Source organism: Macaca nemestrina, chromosome 11 (genome assembly GCF_043159975.1).
Source record: "Macaca nemestrina isolate mMacNem1 chromosome 11, mMacNem.hap1, whole genome shotgun sequence".
Classification (NCBI taxonomy): Eukaryota; Metazoa; Chordata; class Mammalia; order Primates; family Cercopithecidae; genus Macaca; species Macaca nemestrina.
Window position 1 is genome coordinate 69,042,761 of NC_092135.1, and position 20,314 is coordinate 69,063,074.

At 38.1% G+C, this 20,314-nt stretch overlaps 1 protein-coding gene across 4 annotated transcripts in view; it reads right to left on the reverse strand.

The window, feature by feature from the left end:
- LOC105483250 (tousled like kinase 1) overlaps positions 1-20,314 on the reverse strand; it is a 168,083-nt gene that overhangs the window by 113,410 nt on the left and 34,359 nt on the right. For 3 of the 4 annotated variants that reach the window (XM_071072923.1, XM_011744021.3, XM_071072924.1), the window contains exon 2: positions 10,785-10,903. In XM_071072923.1, the coding sequence (XP_070929024.1) occupies positions 10,785-10,903 (119 nt within the window). Of the gene's footprint in view, positions 1-10,784; positions 10,904-17,286; positions 19,350-20,314 lie in introns of those variants that run through there. The other variant, XM_071072925.1, reaches the window with a different exon arrangement.

A 20,314-nucleotide genomic window follows, 5' to 3' on the forward strand; every position in this document is an offset into this window, starting at 1 on the left:
GAGACCCCTCTCTCAAAGAAAAAAAAAAAAACAAAAAAAACAGCAGCAGCCAGGAGACCACAGCAATACCAGAGAAAGATGGTAAAGATGTATATGAACACAAATTAAGCAAAACTGTTTACATCTTTTAAATCTAGATAAAGAATATGATGGCATTCTTTATACTACATTTTCAACTTATCTATAGGTATAGATTATTTTCAAAGTAAAAAGTAGTAAAAAAAAATCTTAAAGGGAAAAAACCCACAAGAATGCAGTTTGAAAGAGCATTTTTGGTGTTACAATGACACTCTACACTCATATACTATACTGAGTATACTGTCATAATACTACAAATAGAATATGTAACTTTATTTATTTATTTATTTATTTATTTGAGACGGAGTCTCGCTCTGTCGCCCAGGCTGGAGTGCAGTGGCCGGATCTCAGCTCACTGCAAGCTCCGCCTCCCGGGTTCACGCCATTCTCCGGCCTCAGCCTCCCGAGTAGCTGGGACTACAGGCGCCCGCCACCTCGCCCGGCTAGTTTTTTTTTGTATTTCTTAATAGAGACGGGGTTTCACCGTGTTAGCCAGGATGGTCTCGATCTCCTGACCTCGTGATCCGCCCGTCTCGGCCTCCCAAAGTGCTGGGATTACAGGCTTGAGCCACCGCGCCCGGCCTAGAATATGTAACTTTAAAACATCAAGAAAAAAAATTCACATTTGTCCAATGGAAAACGCATAAAGTACAAGAAGACAACATTAGGCAACAGATAGCAGAACCGAGTCAGAAAATAATAATTACAAAAAATGTAAAAAACAAAACTCACCATTTAAGAGAGTTGAATGCTCCTATTGTATCAAAAAACATATGATGTCTACAAGAAATACATTTTTTTTTTTTTTTTTTAATGAGACGGGGTCTCACTCTGTCGTCCAAGCTGAAGTGAAGTAGCATGATCTCAGCTCACTGCAGTCTCAACCTCCTGAGCTCAAGTAATCCTCCCAACTCAGCCTCCCAAGAAGCTGGGACCACAGGTGCGCACCACCACGCCTGGCTAATGTTTTGAAGAGATAGGGTTTCATCATGTTGCCCAGGCTGGTCTTGAACTCCTGGGCTCAAGTGATCCACCTGCCTCGGCCTCCCAAAGTGCTGGGACTACAGGCATGAGCCACTACTCCCAGCCCCAAGAAACACATTTAAAGAGAGCAAAAATAAAATAGAAAACTATATACCTAAAACAAATATCCAAAAGAAAGCTAAAGTTAACAGTAAGTAGTGTACAGTCATAAAAAGAATAGAACAAGAGATACACATGTAAAAATACTGCCTCAAAATGTATCAAGCAAAAACAAATGAATGGCAAGTAGATACACATGAATCATCAGTTAAATATTTTAACACACCTCCTTCAGAAAAAGATACACCAAGTTGACAACACAAGGAGATGTCTTAAGATCTGAACAAATACAATTAAGAGCTATCAGATATGAAATGTTTCTAAAATGAGGCACATTCAGGGACTGATGTCATACAAACTACTTTCCAACTGTAATGCAACAGATTGAAAATCCATAACAAAAGATAGCTCAAAATATCCTATATTAATAACCCTTGTGTTAAAAAGGAAACAAAGGTAATTATGAAATATACAGATCTGAACATTAATTAAAATAGCACCCATCAAAACTTACGGAACAGTTACAACAGCAGTTCTTGGAGGGATAGCATTAATCAAGAAACAAGAAAAGTTAAAATAAACGAGCTGATATTACTTCACACCCACTACACTAAAATGAAAAAGAATCACAACAAAATGTCAGGGAGGATGCAGAACAAAGTTTTTATACAGGTACAAACACTTTGGAAATCTGGCAGTTTCTTATCAAGTTAAATATACATCTATCCAGCTAAGTATCTTCCCAAGAGAAATGAAAACATGTTACCAAAACATTTGTACCAAAATGTTTATCGTAATCTTACTTATAACAGGCAAAATGAAAACATCCAAATACCACTCTACTAAATGCATAACTGTGGTATATTCACACAATGGAATTCTATTCATCAACAAAAAGAATTAACTACTAAAACAGCAACAACGTGGATAAATCTCAAAAATACTATGTTAAATAAAGGATGCCAGACACAAAAGAATATACTACATACTTTTATTTACTGTATATGGAATCCAAGTACAGGCAGTGTAGCGACAAAAATTAGATAAGAGCTGGGGGAAAGGGTTTGACAAGAGGGAACTGACTGGAAAGGGGCAGAAGAAAACTCTGGAGGGATGGAAGTGTTCTATATTTTGTTTTTTGTATTACTTACACTAAACAATTTCCAAATCTAAGGGCAACATGATGAAACCCCTATCTCTTCAAAACATTAGCCAGGCGTGGTGGTGCACACCTGTGGTCCCAGCTTCTTGGGAGGCTGAGTTGGGAGGATTACTTGAGCTCAGGAGGTTGAATACGCAAATGGTTACAATACCTTTATTCCTAATTATCAAAACACTGGAAACAACACAAATGTTCCTCATCTAGAAAATGGACTAAAAAGGCCAGGCGCGATGGCTCATGCCTATAATGCCAGCACTTTGGGGAAGCCAAGGCAGGTGGATTACTTGAGGTCAGGAGTTGAGACCAGCCTGACCAACAGGGTGAACCCCTTCTCTACTAAAAATACAAAAATTAGCTGGGCATGGGGGAACATGCCTGTAATCCCAGCTACTCAGGAGGCTGAGGCACAAGAATCACTTGAACCCCGGAAGTGGAGGTTGCAGTGAGCCAAGATTGTGCCACTGCACTCCAGTTGGGCGACAGAGCAAGACTCTGTCTCAAAAAATAATCAGAAAATGGACTACAAAGAAGTGTTTATCTTCATACAGCAGAATACTATTTAGTATTCAAAAGGGTCCAACATCCAACAACATGGATCAATCTCAAATGAAGGCATTATGCTAAGTTAAAAGAAGCCATACTCAAAAAGGTACATATTGCAATATGTACCCATTTATATAACATTTCTTAAAAACCTAAACAAAAAGAACAGAAAACAGATCAGTGGTTGCCAGAGGCAACCTAGAGGAGTTGACTACAAAGGGGTATGGGAAAATATTTTGGTGAAATAAACTAATATCTTAATTGTGATGGTGGTTATGCAATTATATACATTTGTCAAATCTTACAACAGAACTATACAGTAAAAAAAAGGGTAATTTTACTAATTGATAATTATACCTTAATAAAAACCGTGGGGAGAAAGTTCCACAACCAAACACATAAGAGCTACGTATTTTACTGTATGTTAATTATGTCTATATACAAGTAAATAAACTAAATATTCAATTCAATAGCTGGAAGAAGAGCCACAGAAGCAAATCCAAAATAACAAGTAAATTATGAAGGCAGAAATCACTGGGGAAAAGGGAGAAGAAAAAAAGTGAAAAACATTAAAACAAAAATTTGTTTATTTGAAATATTCATTAAACAAAGTTCTGGCAAGAATGAACAGAAAAGGAGAATATGAAGAAAGAAAGTAACAAAGGAGGTTTTTAAAAGTATTATAAATATATACTAATAAGTTTAAAAGCTTACATGAAATGAATTAATGAACTAAATATTAAAGAAATTAGGCCGGGTGCGGTGGCTCATGCCTGTAATCCCAGCACTTTGGGAGGCCGAGGCGGGCGGATCACGAGGCCAGGAGATCAAGACCACCCTGGCTAACACGGTGAAACCCTGTCTCTACTAAAAATACAAAAAAAATTAGGCAGGCGTGGTGGCGGGTGCCTGCAGTCCCAGCTACTCGGGAGGCTGAGGCAGGAGAATGGCGTGAACTGGGAGGTGGAGGTTGCAGTGAACCCAGATCGCGCCACTGCACTCCAGTCTGGGTGACAGAGCGAGACTCCGTCTCAAAAAAAAAAAAAGAAATTAAAATGACAGTAAAAGATCTCCCTGGCTGAGCACAGTGGCTCACACCTATAATCCCAGCACGTTGAGAGGCCAAGACAGGTGGATCGCTTCAGTCAAGAGTTTGAGATAAGTCTGGGTACGTGATAAAACCTGGTCTCTACAAAAAAAAGTCCGCAACAACAAAAAACTAGCCGAGTGTCATGGTGCAAGCGCCTGTAGTCCCAGCTACTTGGGAGGCTGAGATGGAGGGACTGTTTGAGCCTGGGAAGCATAAGTTGCAGTGAGCCAAGATCACACCCCTGCACTCCAGCCTGGGTGACAAGTGAGCCCCTGTATTCAAAAAAAAAAAAAAAAAAAGTGTCCATTCTAAACAAACTCCAGGCCAAGATAGTTTTACAAGTGTCTACTCATATTCTCATGAACATTTCCTATCATATACAGGATGCTGAAAAAACCAAAAATAATGAAAGGGGCCCAGTTCATTTTGTGAGGCTAATGTGATAGTGAATTATAAACCAGATATGGTAGGGTAATGAAAATGTTCTGTATCTTCAGAGGAATGTAGATTACACAAGTGTATACATTTGTCAAAACTCACTGAACTACATTCTTCCAGTTGGCACATTCATTTATCTTAAAGCATGTATGTAAAAATCCTAAATAATTAATCATGTATTAAATCCAATAAATGGTGGGGTTTTCTTTGGTTGGTTGGTTGGTTGGTTTTGGTTTATTTTGAGACAGTCTCGCTCTGTGGCCCAGGCTGGAGTGCAGTGGCACGGTCTTGGCTCACCGCAACCTCCGCCTGCCGGGTTCAAGCAATTCTCCTGCCTCAGCCTCCCGAGTAGTTGGGCCCCCAGGTGAACACCACCATGCCCAGCTAATTCTTGTATTTTTAGTAGAGACAGGGTTTCACCATATTGGCCAGGTTGGTCTCAAACTCCTGACCTCGTGATCTGCCCACCTCGGCCTCCCAAAGTGCTGGGATTACAGGTGTGAGCCACCACGCCTGGCCTGATAAGTGTTTTTTAAATAGTACATCATATCAAGTATGGTTTATCCCAGAAATGCAAACAAGGTTCAACATTTTAAGAATCTATTAGATTATCATATTAATAATCCAAAGGAGAAAAACCTGAGTCTTTTAATCAACACTGAAAATAGACTTTCCTAAGTTCAAAACTATTTATAATTTTTAAAACAAACAAAATCTCCTTAACTAACCAGGAATAAAAAAGCTCTTCTTTAATTTGGGCATAGTTACATAATTGAAACCTAGAGCAAACATTACGCTTAATGAAGAAACTTCAGACAATTCCTCTTTCAAGGCAAGAACAAGACACAGCATTCAAGGTCATGACCAAGATAAGGAAAAAATACATATTTAAGGTATAAGAGATTAAACTATCATTTTTGGAAGATAATTATTTCTCTTAAATCTACAGAACCAACAAACCATTACAAACAATAAAAGAGAACAACAGCAAAACTGCCAGATACAAGACCAAACTATAAAAATTAAAAGCATCCTAAGCCAGCAATAATCAACTAGAAAATATAATTAAAAACAGATTAACAACAAACTTTAAAGGACCTAATAGCCAAAAATTCCTAAGAAGTCTATGGGGAGAACTGAATAAACAGGGAGACATTTCATGTACTTAAATAGGATAACCTAATCTTACAAAGATGCTAGTAGTCTCTAAAGTAATGTACAAATTGAATGCATTCAAAATTAGAATTACATTCGAATATTTTAAGGAAAAAGACACAAAAAAGCTACAATAGAAGAATTCGCAAATGCTATCAAGAATATAGAGATGCTTAAATTTTATGAAAGACTAAAGATCCATAAAGAACAAAGTCAACCCTAGAAAATGAGTAAACAAGAGATTTTACTCTACCATATAAAAAAGACATACCAAAATATGATAGTATTTTTAACGTGATATTGGAGCACAAGAACACAGACCACTGGGACATCAGAGACATTTCAGAGACAAACCTATATCCTATATATACATGGCAACCACATATACTTTCTTTTTTTCTTTTTTTGAGATGGAGTCTCATTCTCGTCACCCAGGATGGAGTGCAATGGCGCGAGCTCAGCTCACTGCAACCTCCATCTCCTGGGTTCAAGCAATTTTCCTGCCTCAGCCTCCCGAGTAGCTGGAATTACAGGCATCTGCTACCATGCACAGCTAATTTTTTGTATTTTTTAGTAGAGATGGGGTTTCACCATGTTCACCAGGTTAGTCTTGAACTCCCGATCTCGAGTGATCCACCGGCCTCGGCCTCCCAAAGTGCTGGGATTACAGGCATGAGCCACCACACCCAGCCCACATACACTTATCAAATATATATAAATCATATGTGTTAATTATGTAAGTCATATGTATGATAAAGATGGCATCACAAATCACTAAAAAAAAAAAAGATGATTTAAGAAGCACTGTGGAGAAAACTTGTTCACTAGATGGAGAAAAATAAAACTGGATCACTACCTATACTATATAAAAGGTGGACCCTAGATGGATTACAGAGCAAGTATGACAGTAAACCTACAAAATTAATAACAGAGGCCGGGCGCGGTGGCTCAAGCCTATAATCCCAGCACTTTGGGAGGCCGAGACGGGCGGATCACGAGGTCAGGAGATCAAGACCATCCTGGCGAACACGGTGAAACCCCGTCTCTACTAAAAATTACAAAAAACTAGCCGGGCGAGGTGGCAGGCGCCTGTAGTCCCAGCTACTCGGGAGGCTGAGGCAGGAGAATGACGTAAACCCGGGAGGCGGAGCTTGCAGTGAGCTGAGATCCGGCCACTGCACCCCAGCCTGGGCAGCAGAGTGAGACTCCGTCTCAAAAAAAAAAAAAAAAAAAATTAATAACAGAAACTGTAGAATATCTTTATGGCCCAGGGATGGAGAAGCAGTTTTTAACAATTAGAATACCATCAAGGTCTATGAGATCAATTTTTAGCTTTTGAATTTCTTTTTTGAGCCATTCTAAGTATTTGTAAAGACTGATATTTGAGGACTTTTATTCTTAGGGATCACCCAAAAAACAAAAATTATATTTATTGTTAATAGAATAAAACTCATTCTATCTTGCAAGTATCAGATCATATATTTTAGATTTATTTTCATAAATCTAAAATATATTATGGAATCTCACAGATCTTATTTTTCCTATATTTTGAATTTATCACATACTAGGAATTACTTCATCATTACTTATTATTTTCATCAATTATTCCCAACTATACTAAAAAACAAAATAAAAAATCAAAGAAAAAAATGAAGAATGATGGTGTATGGTAGGCAGAATAATTTCCCCAATGATACACACGCCCTAAATCCCAGAGCCTGTGACTATATTACCTTAACATGGCAAAAAAAGGACTCTGCAGAAGTGACTAAGGGTAAGGCTTTTGAGTTGGGGAAGATTATCCCAGATTATCCGGGTTGGTCTACTCTAATCACATCAGTACATAAAAGTAGAGACCCAACCATTCCAGACTGTTGTCAGAGATGTGACTTTAGAAGAATGGTCAAGGAGATGGGCTGTTGTTGGCTTTGAAACTGGAGGAATAGCCAAGCCAAAGAACACAGCAGCCTCTAGAAACCAAAAAAGGTGGCCAGGTGCAGTGGCTCACAGCTGTATTCCAACACTTTGGGAGGCCGAGGTGGGCAAATCACCTGAGCCCAGGTGTTCAAGACCAGCCTGGGTAACAAGGTGAAACCTCTTCACTACTAAAAATACAAAAATTAGCTGGGCATGGTGGCACATACCTGTAGTGCCAGCTACTGGGGAGGCTAAGGTGGGAGAATCACCTGACCCCGGGAGGCAGAAGGTGCAGTGAGCCGAGATCACCCCACTGCACTCCAGCCTGAGTGACAGAGCCAGACCCTGTCTCAGAGGGGGAAAAAAAAAGAAGAAACTAAAAAAGGCAAGGAAACTGACCCTCCCCTTGAGCCTCCACAAAGGATTACAGACCTATAAACACCTTGATTTTAGCCCATAAAACTAGTAATAGACTTCTAACCTACAAAACTATAGTAAATTTGTGTTGTTTTAAACACCTAAGTTTACTTCGTTTGTTATGGAAACAACAGAAAAATACAGATTTAATAACCTACAAGGATGGTGCAATAGTAAAATAAATCATCTTTCAATTTTCTTCTTGCCTTCCATTATCTTTCAAGTACTGCATCATCTTTCACCATGCTTCATCTTTTAAGAATATTTTTGAAAGACTAGAATACCATCTTTGTAGTCTAATCTTGGCTTTCACTGACTCCACCAAAGAATTCAAAAATTTTCATTTTCCACCCACGATGGCTAAGAGAAGAAAATGACAGAGGAATACATCTTACAATTATTAGATGAATCAGAAAATAAACACCAACAGTACCATGTCTAGACTCTGAAGCTGATGGTGGTGATACTATTTGTAAAATCCCAGATAATCAGATAACATAAACCTAGATGAATTTTCTCAAATTCAAGAATCAATGAATTGAACAATATATTTATAAGGAAAAAAAGAAAACGCAATAAGGACTGCATCATATAATATTCTGCAACCATATTCTGGACCACCTCATTATGCTCAAAGGACGTATCACAGTATTCTTTCATCTTTTATGTTTGTGAGCCAAAATTTACTTGATACAAAGAGGTGTGCAATGTAATTCTTATTAAAATATCTAATAAAGTTGTTTTTCATAATACTTTTATTCCTGTGTCTATAAATTAGTAGTAAAATAACTTATAAATATAAAAATACAAAACGGTCCATTTGACCCAAATGGTTAATGGTGATGTTTATTTTTGTTAAATACCAAGGGTTAGTCAAAACTTCGGAGGTATAAACCGTAAGGCAAAAAATTGGTGAGACTGATTACAACAAATTTAGAAAGTTCAATGTGCTATGAATTCACACAACTCCAGTTCAACAGAGACCATGAACAAAGTAAGAGACATATGACAAAGTGGGAGAAGTTACTTATGATGCATGAAGTCAACAAGAAATCAACATGTAGAATATACATGGAACATGGGAAAATCAGTTCAAAAAAGAAAGTAATACTAATATAAAAACAGACAAAGAATTAAAATAATTTCTAAGACTCCCAACAAGTTAACAAGCATACAAAGAAATACTCAAAATAGGCCGAGCGTGGTGGCTCACACCTGTAAGGCCAGCACTTTGGGAGGCCGAGGTGAGTGGGGATCACCTGAGGTCAGGAGTTCAAGACCAGCCTGGCCAGCATGGTGAAACCCCGTCTCTACTAAAAATTAGCTAGGCGTGGGGGTGGGCACCTGTAATCCCAGCTATTTGGGAGGCTGAGGCAGGAGAATCACAATCACTTGAACCTGGGAGGCAGAGGTTGCAGTGAGATGAGATCGTGCCACTGCACTCCAGCCTGGGCGACAGAGTGAGACTCCCTCAAAAAAAAAAAGAGAAGAAGAAGAAAGAAGAAAGAAGAAGAAAGAAGAAGAAAGAAGAAGAAAGAAGAAGAAGAAAGAAGAGGAAGAAGAGGAAGGAGGAGAAGGAGGAGAAGGAGGAGAAGGAGGAGAAGGAGGAGAAGGAGGAGAAGAAGGAGGAGGAGGAGGAGGAGGAGGAGGAGGAGGAGGAGGAGGAGGAGGAGGAGGAGGAGAAGAAGAAGAAGAAGAAGAAGAAGAAGAAGAAGAAGAAGAAGAAGAAGAAGAAGAAGAAGAAGAAGAAGAAGAAGAGAAGAAGAAGAAGAAGAAGAAGAAGAAGAAGAAGAAGAAGAAGAAGAAGAAGAAGAAGAAGAAGAAGAAGAAGAAGAAGAAGAAGAAGAAGAGGAAGAAGAGGAAGAAGAAATTCTCAAAATAATTGATGGTACAAGTAAAACAAAAAGATATTTTATACTTAAATGATGAGGAATGTGGATGGTGTCAAGTGTTTCTGCGATATGGAAATACAGAAATACTCATGCACTCCGCTGAAAATGCAGATTAGTACAACTGTTCTGAACAGCAACCTTCTATTTATCCAATTTTAGTCGATACATACCCTATGATCTAGCAATTGTGCTCTTGGGAATACATTCTACATAAATGGTCACAAAGGTCCGTAAGAGCCCAAGTACATGAAAACTCATCACAGTTTGAGGTAGACAATCTGGGTCTATCACTGAAAGGCTGAACACAAAGATACCGAACCTTTTTGGCACCCAGGATCAATTTCGTGGAAGACAATTTTTCAATGAAAAATAGGGGGTGGGGTGGGGTGGGTAATGGTTTAGAGATGAAACTATTCCACCTCAGATCAGGCATTAGATTCTCATAAGGAGTGCACAACCTGGATCCCTCGCATGTGCGCAATTCACAATAGAGTTCATGCTCCTATGAGAACCTAACACCACCAAATCTAACAGGAGGTGGAGCTCAGGCAGTACTGCTCACTCTCCTGCCGCTCACCTCCTGCTGTGCAGCCAGGTTCCTAACAGGACTAGCACTGGTCCTCGGCCCAGGGTTGAGGACTCCTGGCCTAAAAGATATACGCTATTAAAGTTTTACGCAGCAATTAGCAACAGTGGATTAGATGTACAGATAGGACCATGGATAATAAGGGCAGGTAGGGTAAGGAAGTACATTGTGGGAGACCGGCAGTACAATCTACCGATCTCCTTTTTATCCCTGAAACATATTATGGTGTATTATAACATAATGCCTAATGCCCCTGAAATATGGTATACTATATTCAAAACAGGTTTATGAACACTGATCTTATTCTATACATTATAAAAGTTACATTTGCTGTTAAGCACATATGTAGGAATCCTTTACATACTATTTTAGACCATTTAATACAAAGACAGACTGTCAAATAAAGATGAAAATTTTGCTCACTTTAGCTCCAACACTGCAACTGCCCGTACTCCCAGTGCTCCCACTTGCAACTCCAGTAAATCTAGCTTCCAATAACTCTTGCCTTCTTGGATCCAGACTATGAAGCTCATCCATTGCACCTATTAAGAAAAAAAATATACATATGTACACATATATATGTATGTGTGTATACTTTATACTTACACAAATATATATATGTGATTAGTTAAGACGTTAAAAATTTAGGAATGCTACAAGCAGATGAAATTGAGAGACTTTATTTTTAAATGCACACATCAACTTATCAAAACATCCTACAATGGATTTCCAACACTTTTGGCTGCAACTCACAGAAAGAAATGTATTTTCCATCTAATTCATACACAGTTACAAACATTCATATATTTAAAAGTTTCACAGAATACCTAATCTTACTGCAATGCAGTAGTAAGAGTCCTGTACAACAACTATTTTCTAGTCTATTCCAGTCCATTTAAAAAAGGGTGGGGTGACAGTAGTAAATAGCAATTAAATTGATTTCATAAACCAATAATGGACCATAGTTTAAAAAATACTACTCTCCTAATGTAACCTCCCTATTCTAAGCATACCCAGAATTGTAACTATGTGACATTATCACTTAATCATTTTATGTATATCTTATAAAACTACATTTTAAACTATAAAGAACTGTTTTATTACTGTCACAATCCTTAAGATTTTTTGTATGGTTGAGTTTTAGGTTTCCATCAGGTAAATGAAACACAGACACGTTTATCATACATACAGATGACTGAAGTAACACTTATTATTAAACAACCACCATGAAAATTAAGGGGAAAAATTTAACACCCTGATGTTACTGTTATTACGCAGACTAAAGCATTCCAAATTCTAGATAAAGTTCAAACAAATTCTTAAAAATTACTTTATCTAAGTCTGCTAATTCTGACAAAAACCCTAGAAGCGACATAAATGAATGGCTCTCAAAGAGAGCAGGTAAGGATATTGCCAGAATCCGGAATGACTTGGGGAACATTTTTGAACTATACTAGCCCCCTTCCACACATCCTGACATTCCTCTCCTAAAGGTTAACAACTATTCCTATAGATCTTATCTTTTGAAATTGCCTTTCTTACTTTTTATCCTCACCTGGACAAAGGACTAGATGGATGGTGGCCACTCTTTCATGCTTATTTGGATCCCTGTACCTGAAAATATACCTTCCCCTGTCTACTTCCTCTAGCTCAAAAAAAGAAGTAAATCCCTCTAAAAAGCTAAAGCCTTTAACACTTGCTTTTGACCTCATTCCTTCTTGACATCTAAGAAATCTTGTATTCACAAGTACCCTACCTCTCTGGCATCTGCTCACTCCTTGTCTCCTTCTGCCCTCGCTTATGTCTTTTTAGAAGTCTACCATAGCTTCAATTTTATTGTGCTATCATTTAATTCTTCCCTTAAACTGGTTTATAACCACATCATCCTTAGTATCATCAATGCTTCCATTTTTTCTCTTCTTGCTATTACATCAGAAACTGTATATTATTCCTTTATTGAGAGGAAAAACCAAAGCAAAAACATAAACAGTTCTAGCTTTCATAATTCAGCTACACCTGTTCCCCTCATCACCTTCTTGTTCTCTCTTAACTGCAAATATTCCCCATGGCCTTCTGTTTTCTTTTCAGACCTCCTTTGGCTTCAAACATGATTCTCAAATCAAACACCTATTATATGCCAGGTCTGTCAAGTCTTAAGCTTGGCACTGAAACTTACAATCTATTGAAGTTTTGCTTTATAAAAAACTATCAATCCTTCCCTGGCACAGGACTATTTTGAAAACATTAAATCACATTTAAAAAATAAGAATATGGTACTGGCATAAAGACAGACATACATACATACATACATAGATCAATGGGATAAAACAGAGAGACCAGAAAACAAACCCTCACGTGAAATGATTTTCAGTAAGAACACCAACACCATTCAGTGGGGAAAGATCAGTTTTTTCAACAAATGGTGCAGGGAAAACTGGATATCCACAAGCAAACAAACTGAGTTGGATCCTTACTTTAACCGTATATAAAAATTAACTCAAAACGGATCAAATGCCTGAATATAAGACCTAAAACTTTCTAACTCTTAGAAGAAAACATATGGAGAAAGTTTCGTGGCATTCAATTTAGCACTGGTTTCTTTGATCTAGCACCACAAGCACAGGCAACTAAAGAAAAATAGGGCCAACTGCAGAGGCTCATGCCTGAAATCCCAGCATTTTGGGAGGCCAAGGCCAGCAGATCACTTGAGGTCAGCAGTTCAAGACCAGCCTGGCCAACATGGCGAAACCCCGTCTCTACTAAAAATACAAAAAAATTAGCCGAGCATGGTGGTGTGTGCCTGTAATCTCAGTTACTCAGGAGGCTGAGGCAAGACTCACTTGAACCTGGGAGGCAAAGGCTGCAGTGAACCAAGGTCGCACCACTGCACTCCAGCCTGGGTGACAGGGAGGGAGGGAGGGAGGAAGGAAGGAATAAAAATGGGTAAGTTGGACTTAATCAAAATTAAAAACTTTTGCACCTAAAGGGCATAATCAACAGAGTGAGATGGCAACCCACAGAATGGAAATCTGAAAATTACGTATCTGACAAAGGATTGATACCCAGAATATACAAAGAACTTCTACAACTCAGTAACAAAAAACCCAACCAAAAAATGGACAAAAGACTGGAATAGAAATTTTTCCAAAGAAGGTGTGCAAACGACCAATAAGCAGATGAAAAGATGGTCAACATTAATCATGAGGGAAATGCCAATCAAAATCACAGTGAGATACCACTTCATACCCATTAGGATGGCTGTTATCAAAAACTAAAACCCAAATATACAAGTGCTAGTGAGGATGTGGAGAAATTGGAATCCTTGTGCATTGCTGCTGAGAACATAAAATGGTGCAGCCACTGTGCAAAACAGTATAGCAGTTCCTCAAAAAATGAAACACTGAATTACCATATGATCCGGCAATTTCACTTCTGAGTATATAACCAATACAAGCAAAAGCAATGGCTAAAACAGGTATTTGTACAAACATGTTTACAGCAGCACTATTCACATTAGCCTAAAGGTAGAAGCAATCCAAGTGGCTATCAACAGATGAATGGATAAACAAAATGTGGTATCTACATACAATGGAATATTATTCAGCCGGAAAAATGAAGAAAATGTGGGGGCATGCTACAACAGGAGAACTCTGAAGATACTATGCTAAGTAAAATAAGTCAGTCACAAAAGGTGGTTGCCAGGGGCTGGTGGGTGTGGTGGAATGGGAAGTTAGTATTTAATGGGTACAGAGTTTCAGCTGGGGAAGACGGAAAATTTCTACAGATGAAGAGTGGTGATGGTAGCACAACAATGTGAATGTACTTAATACCACTGAACTTTACATTTAAAAATAGTTAACATGGTAAATTTTACATTTTGCCACAATTTAAAAAAAATAATAATTACAGGCTGGGTGTGTTAGCACCCAGCCTGTAATCCTAGCACTTTGGGAGGCCAAGGCAAGAGAACCACTTGAGTCCAGGAGTTCAAGATCAGCCTGCGCAACATGGCAAAACCCCATCTCTACAAAAAATACAAAAATTAGCTGGGTGTGGCAGTGCGCATCTGTAGTTCTAGCTACTAAGGAGCTGACTGCTTGAGCCAAGGAGGTCGAGGCTGCAGTGAGCCAAGATTGCGCCACTGCACTCCAGGCTGGGGGACACAGCAAGAACCTGTCTCAAATAATAATTTCAAGTTCTTAATTCAATAAATTGGACTTCGTCAAAAATTTAAAATGGTGCCAGTTCAAAAGAACATGGTTACAAAATGAAAAGGCAAACAACAGATTGGAAGAAAATATTTATAAAGTATGTATGTGCTATATACTATGCCTACTCTTTGACTTGATAACTGATTGATGGCACACTGAAATTTACCATGGAAGATGAGGGCATCAGGCCCTGCTTTTGATCTGGATCAGTAAATAATAATATATTTTGTTTCCTATTGTTTTTCTCAGATGTATAGCTTCCTCTAGGACCTCAACCCTCTTCCATGAAGTCTTACAGGAAATTATGCACCCAAGCATCAATGGGTTTCTAACCAAAAACTCTTAAAAGCACAATCTTTCCTTAATTCTTAACATCTTCTAATTAGTTTTTTCTTGTTTTTTTGTTTTTTTTCTTTTTTAGATGGAGTCTCACTCTGTCACCAGGCTGGAGTGTAGTGACGCGATCTCGGCTCACTGCAACCTCCGCCCCCTGGGTTCAAACGATTCTCCTGCCTCAGCCTCCTGAGTGACTGAGACTACAGGTGCGCACCACCACGCCCAGCTAATTTTTGTATTTTCAGTAAAGACGGGGTTTCACCATGTTGGCCAGGATACACCATGTTGACCAGAATGGTCTCGATCTCTTGACCTCGTGATCTGCCCACCTCAGCCTCCCAAAGTGCTGGGATTACAGGCTTGACCCACCGTGCCCAGCCCTAATAAGATATTTTAAAGAGGCAATATACGCAAGAGCCCCTGGTGTAATTCCTGGCACATAATAGGTGCTCAGCAAATGCTAATCCTAAACAGTAGAGCTCTGCTACTCAAACTACAGTGCGTGAGCCAGCAGCAACCGTATCATCAAGATACTTATTAAGAAATGCAAAATCATGGGTTCCTCCAGAAACCAACCAAACCAGAATCTGCATCTTAACAAGATCCCCAGTAATTACTACATACATTCATGTTTCAAAAGTACTTCTGTAGAATACGGATCTGTAACTTTTTCTGTAAAGGGCTCAGTCACAAATATTTTAGTCTTTGCAGGCCAATAGGCAAAATCATATAGATACTTACATAACAAGACAGAAACAATTTTTTTTTTTTTTGAGACACTCTGTCACCCAGGCTGGATACAGAAACAATTTCTACAAACTTTTTATTGACAAAATTCAAGATACAATAATGAGTATAATATTTTATAATAGGCCAGGTGCAGTGGCTCACATCTATAATCCCAGCACGTTGGGAGGCTGAGGGTGGATCACTTGAGGTCAGGAGTTCAAGACCAGCCTGGCCAACATGGTGAAAACCCATCTCTACTTAAAATACAAAAATTAGCTGGGCGTGGTGGTGGGTGCCTGTAATCCTAGTTACTTAGGAGGTTGAGGCACAAGAATCACTTGAACCCGGGAGGTAGAGGTTTCAGTGAGCCGAGATCACACAACTTCACTCCAGCCTGGGTGACAAGAGAAGACCATGTATGACAAAATAAATAAATAAATACACACACACACACACACACAATTTTTTTAAATAAAAGTCTGCTAAGAAAAGAAGGAAATTCTTTTTGAGAGGACAGCACCTCAACAAATAACCTCACTTAATTGGAGTTTCCTATCATCAAAATCTATTACAAATACTCATCTGTTAAATTTTGTTTTGAGACGGAGTCTTGCTCTGTTGCCCAGCCTGGAGTGCAGTGGCACGATCTAGGCTCACTGCAACCTCCGCCTCCCGGGTTGAAGAGATTCTCCCACCTCAGCCTCCCAAGTTGCTGGGATTACAGACACACGCCACTACACCTGGCTAATTTTTGTATTTTTTTTTTTTTAGTAGAAACGGGGTTTCAACATGTTGGCCAGGCTATTTTTGAACTCCTAATCTCAAGTGATCAGCCCACCTGTGCCTTCTAAAGTGCTGGGATTACAAGCATGAGCCACGACGCCTGGCCTCACCTGTTAATATTGATCTGTAGGCTAAACGCAGTGGCTCACATCTGTAATCACAACACTTTGGGAGGCCAAGACAGGTGGATTGTTTGAGCCCAAGAGTTCAAGACCAGCCTGGGCAACATAGGGAGACCCTGTCTCTACAAAAATAAAAAAAATAATAAAACCTAAGGTGTGGTGGTATGTACCTATGGTCCCAGCTACTCAGAAGGCTGAGGTAGGAGGAGCACTTGGGCCTGGGACTTACAGGTTTGCAGTGAGTCATGATTGTGCCACTGTACTCCAGCCTGGGTGCAGAATGAGAGCACTTTTTCTTTTAAAAAAAAAAAAAAAAAAAATGGCCGGGCGCGGTGGCTCAAGCCGGTAATCCCAGCACTTTGGGAGGCCAAGACGGGCGGATCACGAGGTCAGGAGATCGAGACCATCCTGGCTACCACGGTGAAACCCTGTCTCTACTAAAAAATACAAAAAACTAGCTGGGCGAGGTGGCAGGAGCCTGTAGTCCCAGCTACTCGGGAGGCTGAGCCAGGAGAATGGCGTGAACCCAGGAGGCGGGGCTTGCAGTGAGCTGAGATCCGGCCACTGCACTCCAGCCTGGGCGACAGAGCCAGACTCCATCTCAAAAAAAAAAAAAAAAAAAAAAAATTGATCTGTAATGAGATTGTATGTATTTGTCTTTGAAAATGTCTTTTAACAGAAACAGATATTGCCAAATATTGATATTAACCCACAATCATGATTTTAATTAAGCATATTCATTACCGGGAAGGCAGTTATCTATTGGTTCTTCATCTGATATTTGCTTTTCAGTATGTCATCACAGTGCTGATTAACTACTTCCAACTGAAGGTTAGGTAGAAAGTTTCTCCACTGCAAAATCAAACAAATTTTTGAAATATGAAACTTTCTGTGCATTTGTGTCAACTTCTGAAAAATGCTGTGGGAACCATAGTTTGAGACTAGAAAATGCGTCCACTCATATTCATGTGGGAATGACGATCTAACTTCTTTGACGGCTTGAGAAGTATATAAAGCAGCCTGAAATTATTTGGGATTTGAGTATCAGTTGCCACTGAAATGACTTTACCACAGTCTTTCACATATAAGCACTATTTTGCCTTGAAATCTTAGGTTAAATTCATTTTAAAAACATTACCCAATCTTCAGAAAAAGCTGATTTCCAAAGTTAATTAGTATTTAATAGCAGTTGAGGGCAGTTCTCTTTGTTCAAAAAAATTTCAATCTCAGCCTTTAGCTCAAACAATTGCGAAAAAAATACTTTACCACTTCTAAGCCAGTCAGGATATTCGTCCTCTAACAAAAATTCATGCAGCTGATGCTAGTTAAGTCCAAAAGAGCAAACTGACTTCACAGTTGACAATTCAGTAACACACATGGATAGATGGAAATATTTTCTGCAAAGTATCTGCCAATGAATAACAACGAATAACCATAAACTATGAACTCCTCAGTTTTACAAGCTTTGTAAATTAGTCCAACTAAGCCTTTCTCTGATCCGTATGTATTTTATCACCATCAGTTGCAGCACATCCTAGCAGATTCCACTTCAGATTGTACTTAGTGTTTTCTCAGCTTTGAAAATATTCTTGCCTGTAGTTGTTCTGCACAGACGATTCAGAGGCCAACTTTTCTGCCACTTCAAACTTGGAACTGACTCCTTGAATAAAGAACAACTGAATTGTATCAATAACATCTGCCGGCTCATCAAGAGCCAAGAAAAACCACTCCAAATCATTTGCCTTGTTTTTTAATTGACTAGTGATGTTGCTTCAAATGTCCTCAACTCTTAAATCAACTGTTCTTGCCAAAAAGCTAACAGCCTAAAACAAGTTTATTTTCTATGGATGTAATTTTTTTGACTGCTTCAATAAAATACAATTTAATTAACTCAACATCAGTAAATGGCTTTCCTTGCTTGGCAAACAAGCCACTTGGAAACTTATTTTGGAGGTAGCCTCATTTTCATTTTTATGAAGAAATTATGCTGTGATGAGATACTCCATTTTTAAGTTTTGTAATTTTTCTATTGCTTTCCTGAGAGTTGGACATAGTGTAGTATACGATTAAGGTATATTGTATTCTATTGCAGCTCTAGTGTCACTTCATAATAAGAGCAATGTTTTGCTATTAAATTCAGTAACAAAATAACCCACACTCCAGTGTGCCTTAAAAGCATGCCACTCAAAGTCTATATTTTTCTTTTCTTTCCTTGTTTTGACAAGATGGATACACAGTGGTAATAAATAAATAAATAAAATTAAAAATTCCAATCTGGTCACAGACGTGGCACTCAAAACACTGTCAAGTGATAATGGCAGCACTGAAATTTGTGGTATACCAAACAGTAGCTTGAAGTAATGAGAATGCCATATACAGTTTCTGTCAAAACTCCTCAGCTCTGCCATTATAAAGCAAAACCAGCTGTGTTCCAGTAACACTTTATTTAAATGAATAGACAATGAAATTCAAATTTCACATGTCACAAAGAATTACTTATTTTTTATTTCAATAGGTTTTGGGGGAACAAGTAGTGACTGGTTACATGAATAAGTTCTTTAGTGGTGATTTCTGAGATTCTGGTGTACCCATCACCTGAAAGAATTATTTTTTTTGATGTTTTTAGTCATGTAAAAAAGGTAGTTTACTTACTTCTGTTCTAGAAAACACATTTCAAAGATTTCAATATTTTATGGACTCAAACTGTCATTTTTGACCCTTAACCAAAAATTCTGTCCTCAAGAGAGAAATTTTCTGGGAAAAAAAACTAATTTCACTATAATCCATCAAATTCTTTATTACAATAAACGTTTATACTTTTGAAAAAGAAGAAATTACAAAAGCCACTATAAAGATCATACCATTCTTAAAGACTATCCCACTTCAAAACACAACCACCTTTTAATTATGCTACTCTTCTTACTGAACTGTTTCCCAAAATTTAAATGTAAATCCAAAACATCACATAAAACATATAACAAGGGATGTCACTACCCAAATTAGAGATCAACCACATTCAATATAATGAAGAAAAATTTTAGGGAACACAAAGAACACAATCTGACCCATTAGTTTGTCATGTTTCATTTTAATAAACATGTTTTCTCTCTCTCCCTGTGTCTTTAACACACATAAACTCAATAAATGCTGGTTATTGTAGAAGTATGTGCTCCCAAGGATTCAAGGGTGATATATTAGAACATATTACTAGTTCTGGTTAGTCAACATCACTTTATATGATAGTTATATCACCTATATTTATGACAAGGAATCATTTTTTCATTATATAATTTTTTAGTTGCCTTAAGTCTTCATCTTGCTTGATGACAGTCGTAACAAAATCAAATGCCTAGAACGCAGGTTTTTAAAAGGTTAATACCAGTTACCAAAAAGGTAAAAAAAGAGTTTTTTCACTAAAAGCCTTCTAATAGTAGATTTAATTGCTGCTGAGCCATGACCTTAGTTTTAAATTTAAAACTTCCTGAAGTCTAAAAGCATTTTAATTCATTCCAGATTTTAACTGCTACTTTTCATATTATACCTGATAAGCTGATTTATGCAGAACAGTTAAAGCTTTTCTTATATTAATACTTTCCATATTATACTAGATAAGGCAGAGGTTCTTTTATTAAAAATAAACACTATGATAAAGAAATTATTTCTCCAAGATAAAATATTCCACTTAAATAATTCCTTTTCATTAGTTTTTTTAATGCACTCGAAAGTATAGGAAGCAAAAGAATTCAAAAGTCTGGGCTGGGCACAGTGGCTC